Raw genomic sequence first — 21,713 nt, forward strand, 5'->3', positions numbered from 1 at the left:
TTCACGTAAAAATATAACTTAGAAGTCCTTTTGCAGATGGCTTTAGCCGCGTGGCCTAATGGATAAGGCCTTCGGATTAAACCACAGCAGTTTCTGTATCGTGTTTTTTACTGTTTCTGTGTTTTCTTCCCATGCAATTATTACAAAGATAAGAAATCTTTATCACACTCCTCTCTTTTGCCTATTTTAATACAAACTAATTCTTAACAAACAACCATTTCAATGTATCTGCAATTATGTCAGCTGGTTTAGTGCACCGAATGATGATATCACTTCTACATTGTTCTTTTGAGCAAGGAGAGCAAGGTTCAGCGACTAAATTTTGAAGTGTGAGTCGAAGCTGTTATAGAGGTTTGTTTTATTAATGCGCATCATGTTGAAAAAGGTATTATAACATCTCCATATTTACCTACTTGCAATCATCTCACACTAAACTCTTAGCTAACTCTGATCCGTACATCTTGATAAACCTCGAACCCCTCACTTTATCCTAAAACACATTACTTAGCTCACCCTAACCCGAACACAACCTCCTTTCGAACTCGTAACCTCTAACCTAACTCTGACCCCACATAATATGACCTTACCCTTAACTGCACCGTATTACTCAGCTCAACCTATTGCCTCACCAAACTATAATCCCTCAACCGAATCTATCCCTGACCAACCCTCACCCCTTGCCTAACAATATGCAAAATATGAACTTCGTGAAAATTCAAAGTGACAGTAATTTCTGTAATGTAAAAATACATATTCGACCACGGCAGGATTCGAACCTGCAATCTTCTGATCCGAAGTCAGACGCCTTATCCATTAGGCCACGCGGCCCTGCATGGTAGAGGAGCACCTTCCTGTGAAGAGTCTTGAAAGTCTATTGTTTTTCTTTTGAAACGACAGCTTGTATCAGGAAAGCATTCTGAGCCTTCAGTCAGTGGTGGAATTTCCACATACCCATAGCGGTGGCGCACATTTCATTCCGCAACCTGATAAACGGCCATCACAAAACCCCTGGTGGAGTTTAGTTGAAGGCTCACATAAAAATATAGCTTAGGAGGCCCTTTGTCAATGGCATTGGCCGCGTGGCCAAATGGATAATGTGTCTGACTTCAGATCAGACTACTGCAATTTCATAATTCTCCTATGGTTGGATGGAAGTTGAAGCGTCTTTTTTACAGTTTCTGTGTTTTCTTCCAACGCAATTAATACAAAGATAAGAAATCGTTTCTCACACTCCTCTCTTTTGCCTATTTTAATAAAAATCGAATTCTTAACAAACAACAATATCAATGTATCTGCAATTTTGCCAGCTGGTTTAGGGCACCGAATGATGACATCACTTTTACATTGTTCTTTTGAGCAAGGAGAGCAAGTTTCAGCGACTAAATCTCGAAGTGTGAGTCTTTTACTAAAATACGTAGAGCTACTTGTACACAAACACAGCAGGTTTCCTGCAGATGACACATTCTAACTTAAATAAACACAATAGGAGATGGAATAAATTGTGTCTATTTAGTCCCCCCACCCACCCCCTTAGTTATTCTTTAACAATTCAGTTTTACTCTACATTTTGTCGTCCCCAAGACATTCCATAGTCACCCATTCCTTGCCAGATTTAATACATTATTATTAAGTTAAATTGTCTTATTTTACTGCCGCCCGCAAGGGGGCAGCTAAAGAGCTGTATCATGCGTCTCCAGAGGCTTGCACAGCATATTGAAACAGTTGTTGAAACCTTTTCATATTCACTTCCTTGACCATCATCTCACACTGAACTCTTACTTAACTCTGATCCGTACATCTTGATAAACCTCTAACTTTCGATTTAAAGCTTTCGTGACTGCAGGGATTCATCTTCTTGGTTCTTTCGGTAAAGTCACGTAGAAGGGAAGTAATAAAATAATAAAACTTAAACATAATAAAATAATTCTCACGACGTTTCGGCCACAACGCACGCAGCCGTCCTCAGGTGAAACCAGGTCTATTTTATTACTTCCCTTCTACGTGACTTTACCGAAAGAACCAAGAAGATGAATCCTCTAACTTCTCACTTTACCCTTAAACCCATTACTCACCCCTTTCTCTAACCACGCCCTGCCTAACGCCGAACCTAACCCTAACCCCAACTAACATGAACTTATCTTTAACCACACCCTATGACTGAGCTCAAGCTATTGCCTAACATAAAACATAATCCCTCAACTGAATCTATCCCTGACCGAGCCCCTCACCAATTTCCTTTCATCATGGAAAAGATTAACTTCATGGCAATCTAATTCGTATGCTACAGTAATTCATTGCAAAAGCTACGAAATATTCGACCACGACTGGATTTGAACCAGCAACGCTTCAGATTCGAAGTCAGATGCCTTATTCATTAGGCCACGCAGCCCGGCATGGTAGCAGAAAGTCTTCAGTTTAAAATGTTCTTCTTTTGAAACCCCCAGTGTCTCCCTGCTCGAATGCGGAAAACGTTTTCACCCGTCGGTCAGCGGTGGGAATTCCACATTTTTTTACGACGGAACGCAAGTTATTTTGTCACGCAACCAGTCTTCGTTTTGATGTTGGCTTAGATGTCAAAAATGTCGATGAAGTTGAAGTTTTTCTCTGATTGCTGGTAGTTTGTATATGCAGGTTGTTTGCGTGATTATTTGATATGGAATTAATTACTTTCCGCAATATTTGCGTTCATAATCATTCCATCGTCATTTTCAGCCCGACTCTATCCACTGCTGGATGAAGGCCTCCCCACATCGTCGCCAAACCTCACAGTCTCAAAATGCTCAACGATTCCGTTTACATCACTCAGTTGGAATTACACACACATAGCAACATAGCCATCCCCCCTCCTGCCAACTCTTGACCAGACAGACCCTCCTGCAAATGAGTCCCGAGACTCAGTGAGCCTTTCCTGGGAAAACATGCACAATGATGATAAGAATAATTGTGATATATAAATTTCCATTGACCGAATAACGAGTGGCGAGCGTGCTTAGGTAGAGGCCCCGGACTGCCCACAAGGCAGCAGTCCATGGGGCAATTGCTCGGTGGGCCAGACCATTCCGAGGGCCCGGTGGTATTTTTTTGACAATTGTTTTTTTACCCTTCTATCTGGCAACAAACTGACACCTTTTTTTTACAAGGAGTCATGTTTGCATAGACCACAATACCTGCAGTCATAATACAAACAAAAAACATAACTCTGATAATGTATGCACTGTCCTTGAAGTTGATTGGTCCACACCCGAGACAGCTTTCCTTAGAGCCTAGTCTCACATGGGTTGGAGCAGATGACGCCAAAAGGCGCACTGCAATGAGGTTCCAATGAAGTATTTTTTTTAAATACAAAATATTTTAATTAAAATAGTTTAGTACCTCTAATGTGTACGCTTCATTGCTTATTTACGTTCTCAGTTTGCATTCAGTCCCCAAATGTTCGTTAGCCCCAAAAATAATATTTCTCACCGGCCCCATTTGTTTCTTGGAACCGGCCCGAAATGGTCCCAATGAGATTGCACGGCAAAATGTGCGTGACACGTTTACTAGTGGCTCGATTTACATCACAAACCTGGCTACTGGTACACAGTTAGTCGCACAACCCATTTACAAAAAAAAGCTCTTCCAATTCGGGCCGGTGTGGTTACAAATACCTGTGCCAATTTTTTTGTGTCCAAGTCCATCACTGCCTGAGTATGCGTACTGTGAGTGGCCAATAGGACCCCCCCCCACCCCTCCCAGGATCGTACCATTGAGCGCCAGCAGTGACGGAAAATCTCGGCAGTTGGCGACACCCGTGGAGTCGGTGGCGCACTCCTTCCACAGATTGGCGTAGAGGGTCGAGGTGGTGATGACGGTGCCGTCGATGGACGAGACGCGCCACTGCTCATGATGAACCGTGCTGCAGGCCAGTAGCCACCCGGCCAGAGCCATGAGGTACGCGGGGAGCTCCATCGCTGTGAGCGGGTCTGCCCCTGGCACCTCAAAGTCGATGTTATGAACAGGATGCAGAGGGGGAAAAGGGGTCGTTCAAAAGTGAATGTTAATCACGCAATCTGCTGGATCTTGCCTCTCAACTCACTCCACAGACTCTCCTGCATGTTCCTTCTCAACTCACTCTACTCTCCTCCACACACTCTCCTTTGTCTCCCGTCTCATTTCACTCTACTTCCCCCGCCACGCACTCTGCTGCTGCTGCAACCGAGGCTTCGTATCGAAGTCCCCAGCCAACCTTCGCTTAGTGGGACGTCATTGTCCTCTGCAGCTCCCACGGTCTTCACTTCTCTTCCCCCAGCAGCCCGTGCTGTCCACTCCCTGCCAGGCTCAACACCTTCCTGTTTTCCCACTGCCTTTGGACCGACTGCCAAAGCAAAGTGACGGTGTCTTGACATGCAGTCACATTTCGTTGCCTTGTAAATGCACATGGCAATTGCTAATACGGCCAGATTAAACGACGGGGGGTGGTACTACTAATATTGAGTAACTTCTCACACAGAGGAGTGTCGGAGAACACACGCTCTACGTAGCTTCAAGCCGGAGTAAGTCCAGACACTCCGGAGGGCACAGGAGCGGAACTCTGCAGGGCAGGACCCTGCCAATTTGAAAGAGTGTTAGAAACACAGCCGCGAGAGTGATCCATCCTATAATCCATCCGGTGAAACAAACCCGACTCCATAAATGTTTTGACTCCATAAACCCAGTGTTGTACTTCACGCATGGATGCACGCGTCCCCCGCGATTTTGCCGTCCGCACCGTGCCCGATCTCATTAGACCTCGTGTTTAAGTTGGCGAGTGCCTGGCTTAGTGCTCGGATATGGACGGCCGCCACTCACGAACCGTTTGTTGCGGTGGGCAGCAGAGCGTGGTGCAGCAAAATCCATTGTTGTGCTGTACTTTTTCCCGCGTCTATGCACCCCCCCCCCACACACCACTCCGCCACCTCGCACTGAGCATCGTGGTGACGTTTGGTCAAATAATTATCTCCACGATCCGCACAGAGCGAATTCGTCCAGCAGTGGATTGCCAATGAGATGGACATTTACCTTTACGGGCAAGTATCGTCATTGTCTGCCTTAATCCAGCAGCAGGTGGCATTGTAGAAAGATAAAGATGACCACTATTCTTGCATTTGAATATCCTGAACGAAAAAAACACGTAAAATGCAGCGCTGTGTGAACGACCTGCGTGTCACCGATTTGACGCCAGCTGTATATTTGCAGTTTGCATGTTCACTCTCCCCGTGGTCGCGTGGATTTCTCTCCAGTGTGGAAGTCAGGCTGTTGGCAGCAGAGTGCCGTCAAGAAATATATATTGGACTGTACTGTCTACGCTCCTCGCCTTGAACCCGTGCTGGCCAGCGTGGTAAAGCGTGCTCCATATAACTCGCTCGACACTTGAGGTCCAGGAGTAGGTTGATGTCCTCTGCACTGGCTGCAATAATCCAGCCGGAGAGATTGTGGACAAAGCTTTTGTTAATTTGCGTTTGAAAGCCGAACTTGCGTAGCTAAAAAAAATGATTTAGCCGATTACCAGCGAGATGTTAATTACCTCACCTGGTATACAGGAGTTTGTGGATTAGATCCCGAACCTGAGGCCTGCTGTATGGGTGCTTCAAAAACATGTTTTAACACTTCTGAGAATTTGCAACAACACCACGAGAAATGTGCCGCCTTCGGGCTCTGGAGACCACCTGGAGAAGATCCCAGGCACGCGTTGACAATGATGGCGAACAAATTGAGACTCTCTGACTTTTGGAAGCTATTAACATTACATTTGTTACCATGATTCCATTTAAAACAATAGTGCCCATATAAGTGTTAACAATTTTTAAGCACCCTGTATATTTGGAGTGTAAATGTCATTCTCCACCGTGGTCGCGTGGACCCTCCTGGGTTTTCTCTCCACATTTAGAATCATGCGAAGTTGATGCAGCAAATCTGGCTGTGACGGTCCCACCTGATGACGGAGACTTGTGTTGCCTCCGAAACGTCGTGATTTTTATTGTTTTATTTTTATTATAAAAAAAAAAATTACCTACGTGACTTTACCGAAAGAACTAAGAGTATGCGAAGTTGGAACAAACAGTCACAAGAACTCAAATCTGGTCCTTGTTATACGCAATCTGACTGTTTTTTTTCATTTGCGTGTCACCTCCAACAGGCGACGCGTGTTTTTGCTCACGTTTATCGTGAGCCAAAATGTGCAGCCTTCTTTAAGTCTCGACACACGGTACCATACACCAACCCGTATACTGTGCACTTACAAACGCGTGATGTAGGATTTACAGGAGTATAGATGTACACACACCTGAGGACGGCTGCTTGCGTTGTGGCCGAAACGTCGTGAGAATGATTTAATTATGTTTTATTTTTATTATTTTATTATTTCCCTTCTACGTGACTTTGCCGAAAGATCCAAGAAGATGTACACACAGTCATACTGTGGTATGATTTAACGATGTACAGCGTATGGCCAATCCACTCCTTAACGAAGGCGGCAAATTCATCTACTTAAAGACTCCTTCATAGGAGGATGCTGACATGAGCATGGGGCCGCGTGGCCTAATGGATAAGGCGTCTGACTTCGGATCAGAAGATTGCAGGTTCGAATCCTGCCGTGGTCGTGAGTTTAAATTTATTTTTTAAATCACCGATGTCAAACACTCAAAAAATGTCTTAAACTAATTATTTGCGGATCTTTCCATGCGATTTCACGATGAAGGATTTCTCTACAACGTATTATGTTTTATTTGTATTATTTCCCTTCTACGTGACTTTACCGAAAGAACCAAGAAGATGAATCCCTGCAGTCACGAAAGCTTTAAATCTAAAATTCTACCGACTGGTTTACGACAGCCATTGAAGATGCAAATTAATGAGCAGCCCTCTTGTGAATGCACTACTGGATAAAGTCGTCTTCACTCCGTGCCTATCATTGCCATTGTTCGGCCATACTTCACCACGCTGGTCAATGCGGGTTGGTGATGATCGGCGGGCCGACGAAGTTGATTCGATGAACCAGCTGTGAGAACTCTGTGTTAGCCGTGACCGCGAGAATCAAACTCAGGTTCTACAAAAGCGCAAACATCGCTCAACATGCGCACACTTCCATCGGGATTTACTCTACACAACTAGACATGCATGTCCATTCTGTGTACATGTCAGCAACAGATATGCGGAGACACAGAGACCCAAAGACCCCATCATGGCTTGGCTTCGCGAACGAAGATCTAGGAAGGACATCCACGTCTTCTGCAGGCACGCTGGTGGCTGACGAGGCCTATGTGGGACAAGCAGGTCCTGCCACAACGGCTGCAAGTATAGGTCTGATCTGGGATGGGTGCTGAGGGATCATATACTAAAACTATTCAACTCGTTGTGGTCGAAACGTCGTGAGAATTATTTTATTATGTTTCATTTTTATTATTTCCATTCTACGTGACTTTACCGAAAGAACCAAGAAGACTATTCAACTCAACAATGTTTTACTTTACAAGGTATGGCACTGCTGAGCAATATAGCTTTATTTCAGAAGCGACCTGGCCACAAATGATAGCTCAACGAAGTGGCTTATCGTGTGGAAAATCATAGCAGCCAAAGACTCTAAACGCGTGTTTCTAAATGTGGAGGGAATAAGTAATATTTAAAAATACGTTTTAAAAACACGCTTTCATGAAATGTACCCTACTCGTGATGGCAGAACTCCACGACTCCAGAAAGTGGCCCCGAAGCTTGCCATGACGTAAGAGGCCGTGGGCAATTACAGCCAACGTCAGTTGAGCGTGGACAATTAGACCCAAGCCGAAACATAACATATAAAAATGAATATATAGAATATAGTATTGTCATCAGTATGACATAAGTATACCACGTTTGCAGCCCATACCACATTGGGAAGTTGGTTAAAATTGAGTTACAAGATTTGAGGATACGACAACAACAACAACAGACAGAGTGAGTTAAATAAAAGCGTGTAAAAATGAAAACCGGACGACCCAGAGAAAAAGCCACGCGGAGAGAGGCACGCAAACTCCGAATATACAGGCGTCAGGGTCGGGATCGAACCCACTACCTGTAAACCAGGTGAGGTAGTTAACATCTCGCCACCAAGGCGCCCCTGGTACGTACAGAACTTGTATAGACCGGCAACGCTCCCAACCAACGCAGATGTTCGTACAACGCACAAGGAACCCTTGCTTAAAGACTCAGGCGACCTATAGGGAGGCATCAGCAGACTATTTGTGGTAGGCTTTCAACCGATGTTATCTGTGACCATGAATCGAACTGAGGTCGCGAGGGTACGTAGGGCAGTGCGCTAACCACTTTGTTACCTCACCCCACATTAACGGACGCATGTACAATTACGCTTATATATGCAGAAAACAGGCTTAAGCGAAAGTATAGATATACACGTATGCACGAATTTGACCACATACAGTCTAAATTTCGATTTAAAGCTTTCATGACTGCAGGGATTCATTTTCTTGGTTCTTTCGGTAAAGTCACGTAGAAGGGAAGTAATAAAATAATAAAAATAAAACATAATAAAATAATTCTCACGATGTTTCGGCCACAACGGCTGCTTGCGTTGTGGTCGAAACATCGTGAGAATAATTTTATTATGTTTTATTTTATTATTTTATTACTTCCCTTCTACGTGACTTTACCGAAAGAACCAAGAAAAAAACCACATACAGTCTATTCTCCTAGAACGCTGCGGTAGTTGCGTTGCTGAAGAACACCGCGTTATGGGCAGATCGCGTTATTATAAATTATATATATAACATAGGGGTCAAGCACAGTCCGCGATAACGCGTGAGATGCGTATGCTCCTCTTCATTCCTACTCGCGCGACGTAGTTTCTGTTCACTCAATCGCGTTATATCCAATTTGCATCCGCGTTATAAAAAAAAAATGTGTTCCGAATACATTCGTCGCGTTATATCCAATGAAAACACGCGCTATAGGAGAACAGACTGAATATTGTGAGAATATATTTACACGCATACATCTAGAGACACTTAAAATACAATACACACGTATACACACACGTGCAGAAACACATCACAGACAAATTTTGATTTAAAGCTTTCGTGACTGCAGGGATTCATATTCTTGGTTCTTTCGATAAAGTCACGTAGAAGGGAAATAATAAAATAAAAATATATAGTAATACAATTCTCACGACATTTCGACTGCAATACAAACAACCATCATCAAGTGTGAAGTCCACAGCAAGAAAATTTGAAATTTTTTAAAAAAAATTACTGCAGTGGATTTCACACCTGATGATGATTGCTTGCAGTCGAAACGTCGTGAGAATTTTATTGGTTTAAATTGTTATTATTTCCCTTCTACGTGACTTTACCGAAAGAACCAAGAATACAACACAGACAGTTAACACACGAACGTATGCATACACGCAGATATCTGCACATGCAATAAGGACACGTATGTACACATGCATGGACACATACACACAGGCACATTGATACGGGCATACTCAGTTGCAGGTAAAGTCACCATGGCGCTTGTGCCAGGCTAGGTGCACCTTGAGTCCACGTGAAGTGGCGAAAGCTCGCTGACAGGAGGTCACGGGAGAGACCCAGGTGCAATGGGCTGAATGACTGAGATGACTGACACCCACAGATATGAACTTAAATTTCGATTGAAAGCTTTCGTGACTGCAGGGATTTATCTTCTTGGTTCTTTCGGTAAAGTCACGTAGAAGGGAAATAATAAAATAATAAATCATAATAAAAAAAATATAATAATATAATATTATAAATATTTTATTATGTTTTATTTTCATTATTTTATTATTTCCCTTCTACGTGACTTTACCGAAAGAACCAAGAAGATATGAACTTACACACACAGACACGCACATATGAAGAGCACGTTTGGCTACGTACGGTGCGAAACAAGTTCAACTTACAACCATAGTAATTCACACGCATTGGTGGCTCTTTAAATAGTGAGTTGCTTTTTGTTGTTACCGAATTCCAAAATAAACAACAGCAAATATCTCTTTCTTGTATTTTTGGTTGCCGACCCCTGCCACGGGCTGATTGGAAACCCAAAAGAAGGAGACGAAGTTTTAGAGAGCAGACGAAGAGGCTGTGGGACGATGGAATCAACCCGCGTGCAGGTGTGCTCGCGATGCGATTGTAATCGCAGAAACCGTGAGAGGCAGGTAACGGCCGACTGGGTGGAGGCCTTCATCCAGCAGTGATGATGATCGTGGTGGTGGTGGTGCTGATGCTATATTTGTATTTATTAGTGAGTTAGTGAGCGTGTGAAAGCACGTTACCTGGAGTGAGAGGAGTCTCAGTCGAGCCTGAGTCGTGCACGTGCCCGGGATCTCCGCCTCCGCTTTCGCATTGAGAGAGACGCACGCGCGCACAAGGAGCGCGCGCTCCCCGTTGATTGAATAATTACGGGGGGGAGGAGGTGGGATGTGGGAGGGAGGGGGGGAAGAGTGCGGTGTGGGTGGAGAGAGGTCTACGAGGTACGAGTGGGACTATTGTGACTTGTGTGTCTTTAATTTATGTTTTTTTTCATTGCAAGAACTTTTCAACACTCTTTGGTTCTTTCGGTAAAGTCACGTAGATGAAAATAATAATAATAATAACATGAAAATAACTAAATTAAATCACGACGTTTCAGAGGCAACACAAGCTTCCGTCATCAGGTGGAACAGCCACAGCAAAATTACTGTAGTGAATAATTTTTCTGTGGCTGTTCCACCTGATGACGGAAGCTTGTGTTGCCTCCGAAACGTCGTGATTTAATTGAGTTATTTTCATTTTTTTTTTCATCTACGTGACTTTACCGAAAGAACCAAATAGTGTGGATCCTTGCAGTCACGAAAACTTCACATCTAGAACTTTTCAACAGTTCAACGATTTGAACAATCCCATGGCTTCCTTGTGCTGGCGAACATTCCGTCCATGAGCTAAGACCTCAACAATTCACCTCGCCGCCGACTCGAGCCCCAATGTCCCCTTCTGGGATCACTCTGTCCCCATCCTAGAATCTCACTTGGATCTGGCAGAACGCTGGCGAACAGAGTGAACGTCCAGAATAAACACCTCGTTCGAGACCCAATCATCACACCTCCTGGCTTTGACATTCCTCATCCTCGAAGACACTGATATAACCAGCAACCGCAGCAAAACATCAACAGGCCGCTGCTCACTGTAAACTATTTTTTTGGTATTTTATCAGGGAAGGTCCACTGAGCTGATGTAGCTGTTTTTCAGAAGCGACTTGGCCGCAAATTTTAACTCAACGAAGTGGCTCATCATGTGGAAATTTGCAGCAGCAGAATGCTATAAACGCGTGACGTTGATTAAATATGTGGAGGGGAAAACCGGAGGACCCGGAGAAAATCCACACTACCACGGGGAGAACATGCAAACTTCAAATATACAGGCATCAGGGTCGGGATCGAAACCACAACCTCCTCCATACCCTGCGAGGAAGATATCTCACCACTGTGGCGCCCCATCTCCTTCATGAATTGAAAGGAAAACGCAAACTACAGTAGCGCGATTGTGGCCATGCATCCTAAATTGTGGACCACAAAGTAAATCCACCGCAGCGTTGCGTTCCTTCAACAGAGGAGGTGGAGGAACAGCAACACGGCTCTCTCTCTCTCTTGATTTGAAGCTTTCGTGGCTGCAGGAATTCATACTCTTTGGTTCTTTCGGTAAAGTCACGTAGGTAGAAAATAAAATAGATCACGACGTTTCGGGCGCATCACAAGCATCCGTCATCAGGTGAAAAAGCTGATGACGGACGCTTGTGTTGCGCCTGAAACATCGTGATCTATTTTATTTTATACCTACGTGACTTTACCGAAAGAACCAAAGAGTACGGCTCTCTCTCTCTCCCGAAGACCCTCTCATCGTGGCGAGCAGCACACCTCGACATTGGCATTTAGCTCCTGAAAATGTTGCACATACGCAACAGCAAAAGAGAATACGTCTCAATGCACTCCGTGTCAATACACGGCTAGGTGAGTACATCCCCACGTCGTTGTCGGGTCGTGCGTGGGTGGTTTGTTTGACCACGCTTGGTCAGAGTGAGTTGGTGAGAGGGGGGGGCGGGCTGGGAGAGAGCAAGGTTTGTTCAGACATGACTCGCCATTGGTGTTAGTTAGACATGTCCGGGAATGGAACTCTTTGCTCAGATGGTCGATAGCCAGAGACAGACGCCGTTGGACATTGGCCATGAGTGGGCTTGGTGCCAGGGCACTGACCGGTCAGGGTCGCCGTGGCGTCAAGAAAAAATAATACGTTGCTATGATATTTGAGCTTGGCAACGAATTATAATAATATAATTTTAATGCTTTTATTTTATATAGCAGCGTCATTCATGCCAACAGCATCCCACAACGCTGTAACATGAATTATATATTAGGACCAAAATCCTATAAATGTGATTGGCTATGCTCGGCGCGAAAGGAGCCCAACACAAAGACAAATACCCACCGTATAGCCTTAACAGACTGTCAGGGCAAGTGCTGTCAGCGAGCATCTATGAAGGCCGGCACGGCACACGAGGGGGTGGGTGGCCAACACCACGCCCGCGGCAGCCTTTGTCTCCCTAATGGCGATGTTTACACATCGCACAAGATACTCATTTCAGGCTAAGCCGACCCAGGGGAGGCCCAGTACCGGTTCAGATAATCGGCACTGGTGTTGGGCGTGAGTGTGAATTGAACCCGGGTCGCCAGGTTCATAGCGCAGTGCACTAACCACTAAACTACCGCTCCCCACAACACGCACACATTCATACCGAGCAATTGAAAACCACTACTCTCAAGCTAAATCATATAAGAAAATCAACAATCTCGTAAAGAGCATGGAATGAAAAAATATATAATATATTAAGTACAGTATGTACATATTCTTGGTTCTTTCGGTAAAGTCACATAGAAGGGAAATAATAAAATAAAAATAAATATAAAGCAATAAAAAGTATCACGACGTTTTGACTGCAACACAAGCAATAATCATCAGGTGTGAAATCCACAGCAGTATGTACGTTGAACCTCTTTCGCAGTACCGTACGTAGCCGACCCGTGCTAATCACGTGGGACGAATTGCACCATCAGAGGAGGAGCATTCTGCTTGGTTCTTTCGGTAAAGTCACGTAGAAGGGAAATAATAAAATAAAACATAATAAAATAATTCTCACGACGTTTCGGCCACAACACAAGCAGCCGTCCTCAGGTGAAGAATTAAACACCACCAAGCTTGGAGGAGCATTGTCCACGGTGAGAACGGGAAATCGAGGACGTGGAAGGCGCAGGAAGAGATCTCAGGCGTGAGTGACAGCTGTTGCAGAGGAGACGAACAGCGTGGGCAGCCAGTCAGCATCAGAATCTTGATTTAGACTGCAGCAGGACTCCGATGAGCTATGAAGCTCTTAAATTTCGATTTAAAGCTTTCGTGACTGCAGGGATTCATCTTCTTGGTTCTTTCGGTAAAGTCACGTAGAATGGAAACAATAAAAATAATCAAATAAAACAATAAAATAATTCTCACGACGTTTCGGCCACAACGCAAGCAGCCGTCATCAGGTGAAGACGCTGTCTCCCCGACAGACCTGGTCTTCACCTGATGACGGCTGCTTGCGTTGTGGCCGAAACGTCATGAGAATTATTTTATTGTTTTATTTTATTATTTTTATTGTTTCCATTCTACGTGACTTTACCGAAAGAACCAAGAAGATGCTCTCTAAGACTTCGTCTCCTTCCCTTGGGCTTCCAATCAGCCCGTGGCAGGGGTCGGCAACCAAAAACACAAGAAAGAAACATTTTCTGGAATGGAATTATTTTACTATGTTATTATTCTATTATTTTATTATGTTTTATTTTTATTATTTTATTATTTCCATTCTACGTGACTTTACCGAAAGAACCAAGAATATGAAGCTCTTCTTCACCGATGTCCAGTATCGGTGGCGGGTTAGCAAGTTACAACAGCAAACCATACAAACGATAGGAGTGCAAGATAGAGAAAATGGTAAACAAGTCGCTAAATATGAATAAATAATGAAGCCGTTCATTATATAAGTCCGATTTATCCAAATTGGACAAGGCAGCAAAAACATCAACAACAGCATCAACAGTCAGCAGCACATGTGTGACAGCAATAACTTGAAAGCCATTGCCAAGAACACATTGACCAAGCAGCATCCACAGGCTGGATAGGAAGCTGATGATATGTGCAGTACGTGGTATACGGTAATCATCATAATACTTTAATTTTATATCGCAGCTTCATTGACGCATATAGTCACTTGAAGATGTTCTTTGTTCATATTTTGTTTGTTGCGGTTGTACCCGAGGCAAGAGAGTTAGCTAATAAATGAAACTGACGCCAATGTATACTCTTTGGTTCTTTCGGTAAAGTCACGTAGGTATAATTTATTTTATTTTTATTTTATTTTATATATTTTTTATTTTATTTTTTCTACCTACGTGACTTTACCGAAAGAACCAAAGAGTATGGATTCCTGCAGTCACGAAAGCTTCAAATCAAGATTAATAATTATACACGAGGACCAAATCCCATACACGCGGTGGGCTATGCACGGCGTGAAAGAAGCCCAACACACACGCACCTAGCAGATGGAGAGAAAAAAACTACTACCAAGCGAAATCAAAAATTAATGAACAAATTCAGAAATGTCACCAAAACAAACAGCACATTGAAGTGAGTAATATGTAATGTGTATTATATGGGAGTGAGTGATAGATAACTTTTATATGTAGAAGGGAGTAAGTTAAAAATATGTTAAGCATGCATATGGAAGTGAGTAAAATATCACGTGGGAGTGAGTAATATATTTTGTGTGTGTACATGTATCTGGAAGTGAGTACGGTAATGTGTTAAGTACGCATAAGTATGTGTGCACGTGAGGATCACAATAAGAGTGTTGATTTAGACTGGAGAAATCCGATGAGCAATGAAGCTCTTTTTCACAGATGTCCAGCTTGGGCATGTAGCACGGGAGCGAATACTTTAACGTGTAGTATATATACACTGTACATTTTGACTTAAGACTTTGGTGACTGCAGGAATTCATATTCTTTGGTTCTTTCGGTAAAGTCACGTAGATAGAAAAATAATAATAAAATAAAGTGAATCAAAATACAAATAAAAAAACACGACGTTTCGATCGCAACACAAGCGGTCGTCACCAGGAAAAAGGCCCCTTTTTAATAGCTCTGGATTTCACACCTGATGATGATTGCTCGTGTTGCAGTCGAAACGTCTACGTGACTTTACAGAAAAAAAAACAAAGAATATACATATACGTAGTTTATGGGAAGAGTGAGTAATATGTAAATGTGCGCGCCTGTTTGTTTGTCTTTGTGGAGGCGAGCCTCTGCGCGGCACGGAATGTGTCCACTCGGTCACGCGCACGCGCGCGCGACCCGGGCGGTCACGCACCAGCGGCGCGCGCGCACGAGCGCGAGACGCGGAGGTGTTGGGGCAGTGCGTGGGGGGATGGGGGAGCGTTAATAGAGAGAGAGCGCGTAGAGCACAGGGTGATGGGTGAGGGGCCGTCCATAAATGACGTCACGCGATTTTGGACGATTTTTGACCGTCCCCCCCCCCTTCGTTCGTCACACGGCGTCACAAAAAGTCAGACCCCCCCCCCTCAAATATGACGTCATAAAGCTCTGCCCCCCCCCCCCCAAAATCTTAAGCATGCTTCAAATCGCTTTAAACTATTGTCATTGTAGTGCGTGTTTAATGTGGCGCTGCACTCTGATGTTGTAGGAGAAATCATTTATTAAAAAGTCTATTTAATTAAGTAGAACGTGTTGTTATTTAAAGTTGCGCATTTTGATGTGTCACATTTCTCAACCTTCCCCCCCCCCCCTTGTCACACATCGTCACAAATGTCTGACCCCCCCTCCCCCTAGGTGCGTGACGTCATTTATGAACGACCCCTGAGATGAAGAGAGGGGTAGAGTACTCTTTGGTTCTTACGGTAAAGTCACGTAGGTATAAAATAAATTCAATCACGACGTTTCGGGCGCAACACAAGCGTCCGTCATCAGGTGGGACAACCACAGCAAGAAGCAATTGCTGAAGTGGGCAGAGGAAATTCGGAGTCAACACTTTGTAAGCGTAGCGCGAAGAGGTGGGATTTTACAGGGTCCGTTGGACGCATTCGACCCGCGTCATCCTTTCATACGGCTTGCGACTTGAAGACATTCGGCCTCATATTCTTAGGTTTTTTCGGTAAAGTCACGTAGGTAAAAAAATTTAATTAATAAAAGTAAAATAAAAATAAAATAAAAATCACGACGTTTCGGAGGCAACACAAGCTTCCGTCTTCAGGTGGGACCGTCACAGCACGATAGCTGTATCAAGCTTCAAATCTAGAAGCGATCTGGATATTGGTTATTTATTTCATTGCAAGTTAAGAAAAGTTAAAAGCTTAGGAACCGACCACGGCAGGATTCGAACCTGCAATCTTCTGATCCGAAGTCAGACGCCTTATCCATTAGGCCACGTGGCCGCAGATGAAGAATACACACTGAAAAATGTTTATATCATTGACGAGTTTAAGGCAAAATTGTACATTTTATATGAATCAGCGTTGATGTTTATATGGGTCGTGTCACGTGCATTGAATTGTATGCATAATAAAAGATTGTACTGTATTTCAATTAATGTGAATGCAACGATGATGTTACATCTGAGCTAATGGAAGTGGGGGGGGGAATGACACAGACCAGATAAAATAACGACAACAATACGAGACGGTACAAAACGAGAAAACAGAATCGGGTCCTTATTCTCTTCAGTAATACATTCATCCATTCTATTTTACCCTTGTGTTTTTTACGGCATCATTGATTTATTTAGTTCCATAACGTTACATCCCCTACTCCGAATGTAACATTTGCATTGAAGTGGCATTCAGTATAATAGTGCAGATGAATGATACCTGAGTGTACACGATTCGATACATACATCTTGATAACATGTTTTATTTGATTAAAAAATTGTAGGGAGAATTTTAGTTTGAGTCGACCTAAGGGAGGCCCAGACCAGGTTATTTATTTACTGTGCCATTTATGCGTACACACACAACTCACGCTCGTGATTGATATAAATGCTAATTTTGTTCTTAATGGGTTATACATATGCAACCGTGGCACAAATGTAGAGAGGGATTAAACAATGTGCGAGTGAGAGACCACACGAGTGGGTGAGAACACTGAGAGATTGTGGGAGATGTAAACGATTGGGAGAGCATCGCGTGAGAGAGTGGAGAGTGTGTCAGAGATGAGTGTTTGTCGATGTATGTATATGAGAGAGAGAGAGACTTTTGACTTTTATATAACTTTTATTGCCGCCAGCAGCAAAAGCACTGGAGGCGATTTCGATATGAAATACAGTCACCAGCAAACAAATGAAAATAAACGCTACAAATCCACGCGCTGTGGCGCTAAAAGCACCGCGCACAACACGAAAGAAAAGTCACGTGGTGGTGGTGGTCATCGCGCACGCCACGGTGACGAGCGAGCACTTCAGAAGGTGAACACGAGGGTGCCGTCCACGCTGGTACAGAGGGCTTTTCCGGCTCCCCAGCGTTCGAAGAAGACGCGCTGCACATCACCGAAATCTGTGTGGTACATGGCGTGCTCCAGCCGGAGCCGCGCCTTAAGCAGGCCTCTGAACACTGGAAGCACAGAGCAGCCATCAGTGTCACCTTCCAGCATCTTTTTTCTCGTTCTGTACACAGAGAGAGAGAGCACGGTGAGAGCGAGTGGGAGATAGTTACGTGTGTAGGAGAGGCATTTGGAGGAAGTGTGCGTGAGAGCATCGAGTGTGTGGGAGAAAAGCTTGAACAAACACTGATAAGTGTGCGAAGAACCGTGGAGAAATCCACTTTTTCCGAATTACACTGGCAGAATGATGAACACATGGTGTTAGACAACATGTACAAGTTAGATAACATATACAAGGGCGCCACGGAGGCAAGATGTTAACTACCTCATTTGGTTAAATTTCGATTTAAAGCTTTCGTGACTGCAGGGATTCATATTCTTGGTTCTTTCGGTAAAGTCACGTAGAAGGGAAGTAATAAAATAATAAAAATAAAACATAATAAAATAAAATAATTCTCACGACGTTTCACCTGAATACGGCTGCTTGCGTTGTAGCCGAAACGTCGTGAGAATTATTTTATTTTATTATGTTTTATTTTTATTATTTTATTACTTCCCTTCTACGTGACTTTACCGAAAGAACCAAGAAGATACCTCATCTGGTGTACAGGAGGTCGTGGGTTCGATCCCGATCTTGAAGCCTGTAAATTTGGAGTTTGCGTGTCTCTCTCCCCGTGGTCGCGTGACATTTTTCTCCGGGTACTCCGCGGTTTTCCCCTCCACATTAAGAAACATGCTCTTAAGAGTATTTGCCTGCGAAAATTTTTCACGTGATAAGCCACTTCGTTGAGCTATCGTTTGTGGCCAGGTCGCTCCTGATAAGATAGCTATATAGCTCAGTGGGCCTTACCTGGTAAAATAAAATTAGTTCAGTTTAAGTTTCGATTTAAATCTTTCGTGACTGCAGGGATTCATATTCTTGGTTCTTTCGGTAAAGTCACGTAGAAGGCCAACAACTTTAAACGACGAAACGATTGTTTTTATTTTACCACGTAAGGCGCACTGAGCTATACAGCTCTTTTTGAGACGACCTGGTCACAAATGATAGCTCAACAAAGTGACTTATCACGTGGAAGTTTATAGCTGCCAAAATACTCTAAACGCATTTTTCTAAATGTTGATGGGAAAACCGGAGGACCCGGAGAAAAATCCACGCGACCACGGGGAGAACATGTAAACTCCGAATATACAGCATGACGTCAGGGTCGGAATCGAATCCATGACCTCCTGTATACCAGGCGAGGTCGTTAACATCTCGCTTTCTTGGTGCCGCAAACGGGCCGCAAAGCACATTTATCCGTGCCACTGAAAGCATCTTAGCCGTACTAATCGGGCACTCGAGGGATAATGTGTTCTCGACCAGGCAACACTGGGTTTTGTAACTCGAGTGCACTCAATCACTGTCGTCACCGCAAGGACCTCTTGCAAGTGGCAAAAGTGACGTGAGGCTTGTGTTCATGCGTGCCACCGCCAAAAAGTATTTGAAAGTCCTATTTGGACCCTCAGAAAGATAAAGGTTCGCCCCACTCCTGGTGCAGAGAGAGTCAGTGTGTGTGTGTGCGTGCACGCGAGAGAACGGCGTCAGTGGGAGAGTGTGGTAGAGAGTTTGACGTGTGTGTGTGTGGGATGGGGATGCGTCACGGAGTGTTGAGGGATCTTGTGAGAACCTCAATACATTAGACAATAACATCGTGGTCTCAAAAGAAAGAATATGTGTACGTCTTATAGGAGACGTTTCCTGCAGCGGCCCTTCATAGCACAACTTGAAGAAGGATCATTGCCCAAAACGTCGCATATGCCCCTCTCCCCCAAACCCTGCCAACGCAATCTCACCAAATATGGAAATGCAGATGAGTTTGAGTGTGAGAGAGTCTGTAATGTATGTGTACGGGTCGTTAATGTGAGCGTGTTTGTGTGCGTGTGATGATAGTGTAGCGTTAAGCGCGCTGCGCTACGAACCAGTGACGATTCTATCGGAACCGGTCATGGGCCTCCCCTAGGTCGACTCAGCCTCAAACGAGTACGCGGTGTGGTGCGTGCAAAAAAACATCGCCACTGGGGAGACGAAAGCGGCCGGGCGTGGTGCTGGTCACCCACCCCCTCTCGTGTGCCGTGCCGGCCTTCATAGGTGCTCGCTAACAGCACTTGCCCCGACAGTCTGCTCGGGCTGTATAGAGAAAGAGAGGAGACGGCTGCGGCTGGATTGTTGCCGTGGGTGAATACACCCTCAGGCATTCCGGTAATTGAATAGTTTTTTAAGTGACGTTAATTAAAATAAACGCCGAGAGCCAAGTTAAAAATACATTTTAAAACAATAACGGAAATATTAAAAGTTAAAATGTAATAGGACGACGACGCAACACTTCAAAAAAATTCTACTCGTTCTGAAAAGGATCGGGAAAAAACCAAACCCCAAACCCAACGTTATCAGCTTCACCAGCCTGAAACCTCAATCTTGATTTAAAGCTTTCGTGACTGCAGGAATCCATACTCTTTGGTTCTTTCGGTAAAGTCACGTAGGTATAAAATAAAATAAATCACGACGTTTCAGCAGCAGACCATGCTTTCCCACCGAAACGTCTTGATTTATTTTATTTTATACCTACGTGACTTAGCCTAAAACCTGTGCCCATATCTTTCTAGATTTGAAGCTTTCGTGACTGCAAGGAATCATATTCTTAGGTTTTTTCGGTAAAGTCACGTAGGTAAAACATCCAAATTAATGAAAATAAAATAAAAACAAAAACAAAAATCACGACGTTTCGGAGGCAACACAAGTCTCCGTCATCAGGTGGGACCGTCACAGCCGAATTAGCTGCATCAAGTGAGGCAATGATTCAAGATGTAATCCCTTATAAGCAAGTTGAAGGGGGGAGGAGAGGGGGGGGCTCATCAGAATGTGGTAGCCAATGAATGGAACGTATCGGGAGGGAGGGGGGCGGGGCTCAAAGACAGCACGGAGTGCTAAGTACAACGCATCGGGAGAGGGAGGGGGGGGCGGGGCCAAAAAAATGGACGACGGCTTGGACGCGGTTGCTGCTGCACACGCCAACACAATGGACAGAGAGGGGGAGGGGAGGTCTGATACACATGATAGACAAAAGAACGAAAATGCCCATGTTTATACCAATGCTGGCTGAACAATGAAGAGAGTACTGTTAAAAAATAACTGGGGATGTTAACACTCGATAAAGTAAAGTAAAATAGTGCCTGTCAGATAAGATGGTCCAAAAAAGTGTAATTAAGTCTTTTTTGCGTGGTTGATAACATCTTTCCAATGATTACTAAGTTTGTACCCATCATCACGGTTGAAATTATGTCTGTGTTTGTATATTTGTATGGCTTCGTGTACAAACCTTTGATGGTAGTCGGGAGGTTTGCAGAGAACCTTGGTCTCGGAAAAGACAATTTCATGAGAGCCCACCGAGTTGTAGCAATGATCGGCAACGGCAGAAGAATCAGTTCTGCCGTGTTTCAGATCTGACTTGTGCTCGCGGACACGATCAGAAACATTCATTGTTCAGCCAGCATTGGTATAAACATGGGCATTTTCGTTGTATTACATTACATTTCGATATTTTACTAGGTTATTTAATTTTAGTGTGTCTTTCTCCTGATTTTCAGGCTTGCTTGCCGTGTCATCGTACTTGCAGCACCACGTTTTGTTGACCACTCATTGATATGCTAATTTTTTCTCTAACCCCCCTCCCTCTCTCTGCCTCCGCCCCCCCTCTGTCTATTTAAGGCCACCCCACAGAGACGATCACCCCTCTCTGTTACCTGTGTTGCTCTCGCTATGTATGTATCTTGGTGATATCTGTCTGCTAATATGCCTGTCTATAGTTTTCTGGTTAGATATTATGTCGCTATCTCATTATACCTGATGATGATTGCTTGTGTTGCAATCGAAACGTCGTATTCTATTATTTAATTTAATTTATTATTTTATCTTTAGACGTGACTTAACCGAAAGAACCAAATAATATTTTCGTTCTTTTGTCTATCATGT

The 21,713-nt window shown here is 44.0% G+C and overlaps 1 protein-coding gene and 3 non-coding genes across 5 annotated transcripts in view; 1 reads left to right on the forward strand and 3 right to left on the reverse strand.

The window, feature by feature from the left end:
* Positions 1–10,436, reverse strand: part of LOC144942277 (claudin-10-like) — a 30,858-nt gene extending 20,422 nt beyond the window's left edge. Inside the window, exons 1-2 of one of the 2 annotated variants that reach the window (XM_078869035.1) lie at positions 10,307–10,436; positions 3,744–3,975 (exon numbers count right to left, since the gene is read on the reverse strand). In XM_078869035.1, the coding sequence (XP_078725161.1) occupies positions 3,744–3,948 (205 nt within the window). In that variant the 5' untranslated portion in view covers positions 3,949–3,975; positions 10,307–10,436. The remainder of the gene's footprint in view (positions 1–3,743; positions 3,976–10,306) is intronic. The other variant, XM_078869036.1, reaches the window with a different exon arrangement.
* Positions 756–828, reverse strand: TRNAR-UCG (transfer RNA arginine (anticodon UCG)). Its single transcript has one exon. It is a non-coding gene; the product is annotated as a tRNA-Arg (tRNA).
* On the forward strand, positions 6,545–6,617 carry TRNAR-UCG (transfer RNA arginine (anticodon UCG)). Its single transcript has one exon. It is a non-coding gene; the product is annotated as a tRNA-Arg (tRNA).
* Positions 10,437–16,472: 6,036 nt separating the features above from the next.
* On the reverse strand, positions 16,473–16,545 carry TRNAR-UCG (transfer RNA arginine (anticodon UCG)). Its single transcript has one exon. It is a non-coding gene; the product is annotated as a tRNA-Arg (tRNA).
* Between the last annotated feature and the right edge of the window lie 5,168 nt (positions 16,546–21,713).

Source organism: Lampetra fluviatilis, chromosome 27, assembly GCF_964198595.1.
Source record: "Lampetra fluviatilis chromosome 27, kcLamFluv1.1, whole genome shotgun sequence".
Taxonomy (NCBI): Eukaryota; Metazoa; Chordata; class Hyperoartia; order Petromyzontiformes; family Petromyzontidae; genus Lampetra; species Lampetra fluviatilis.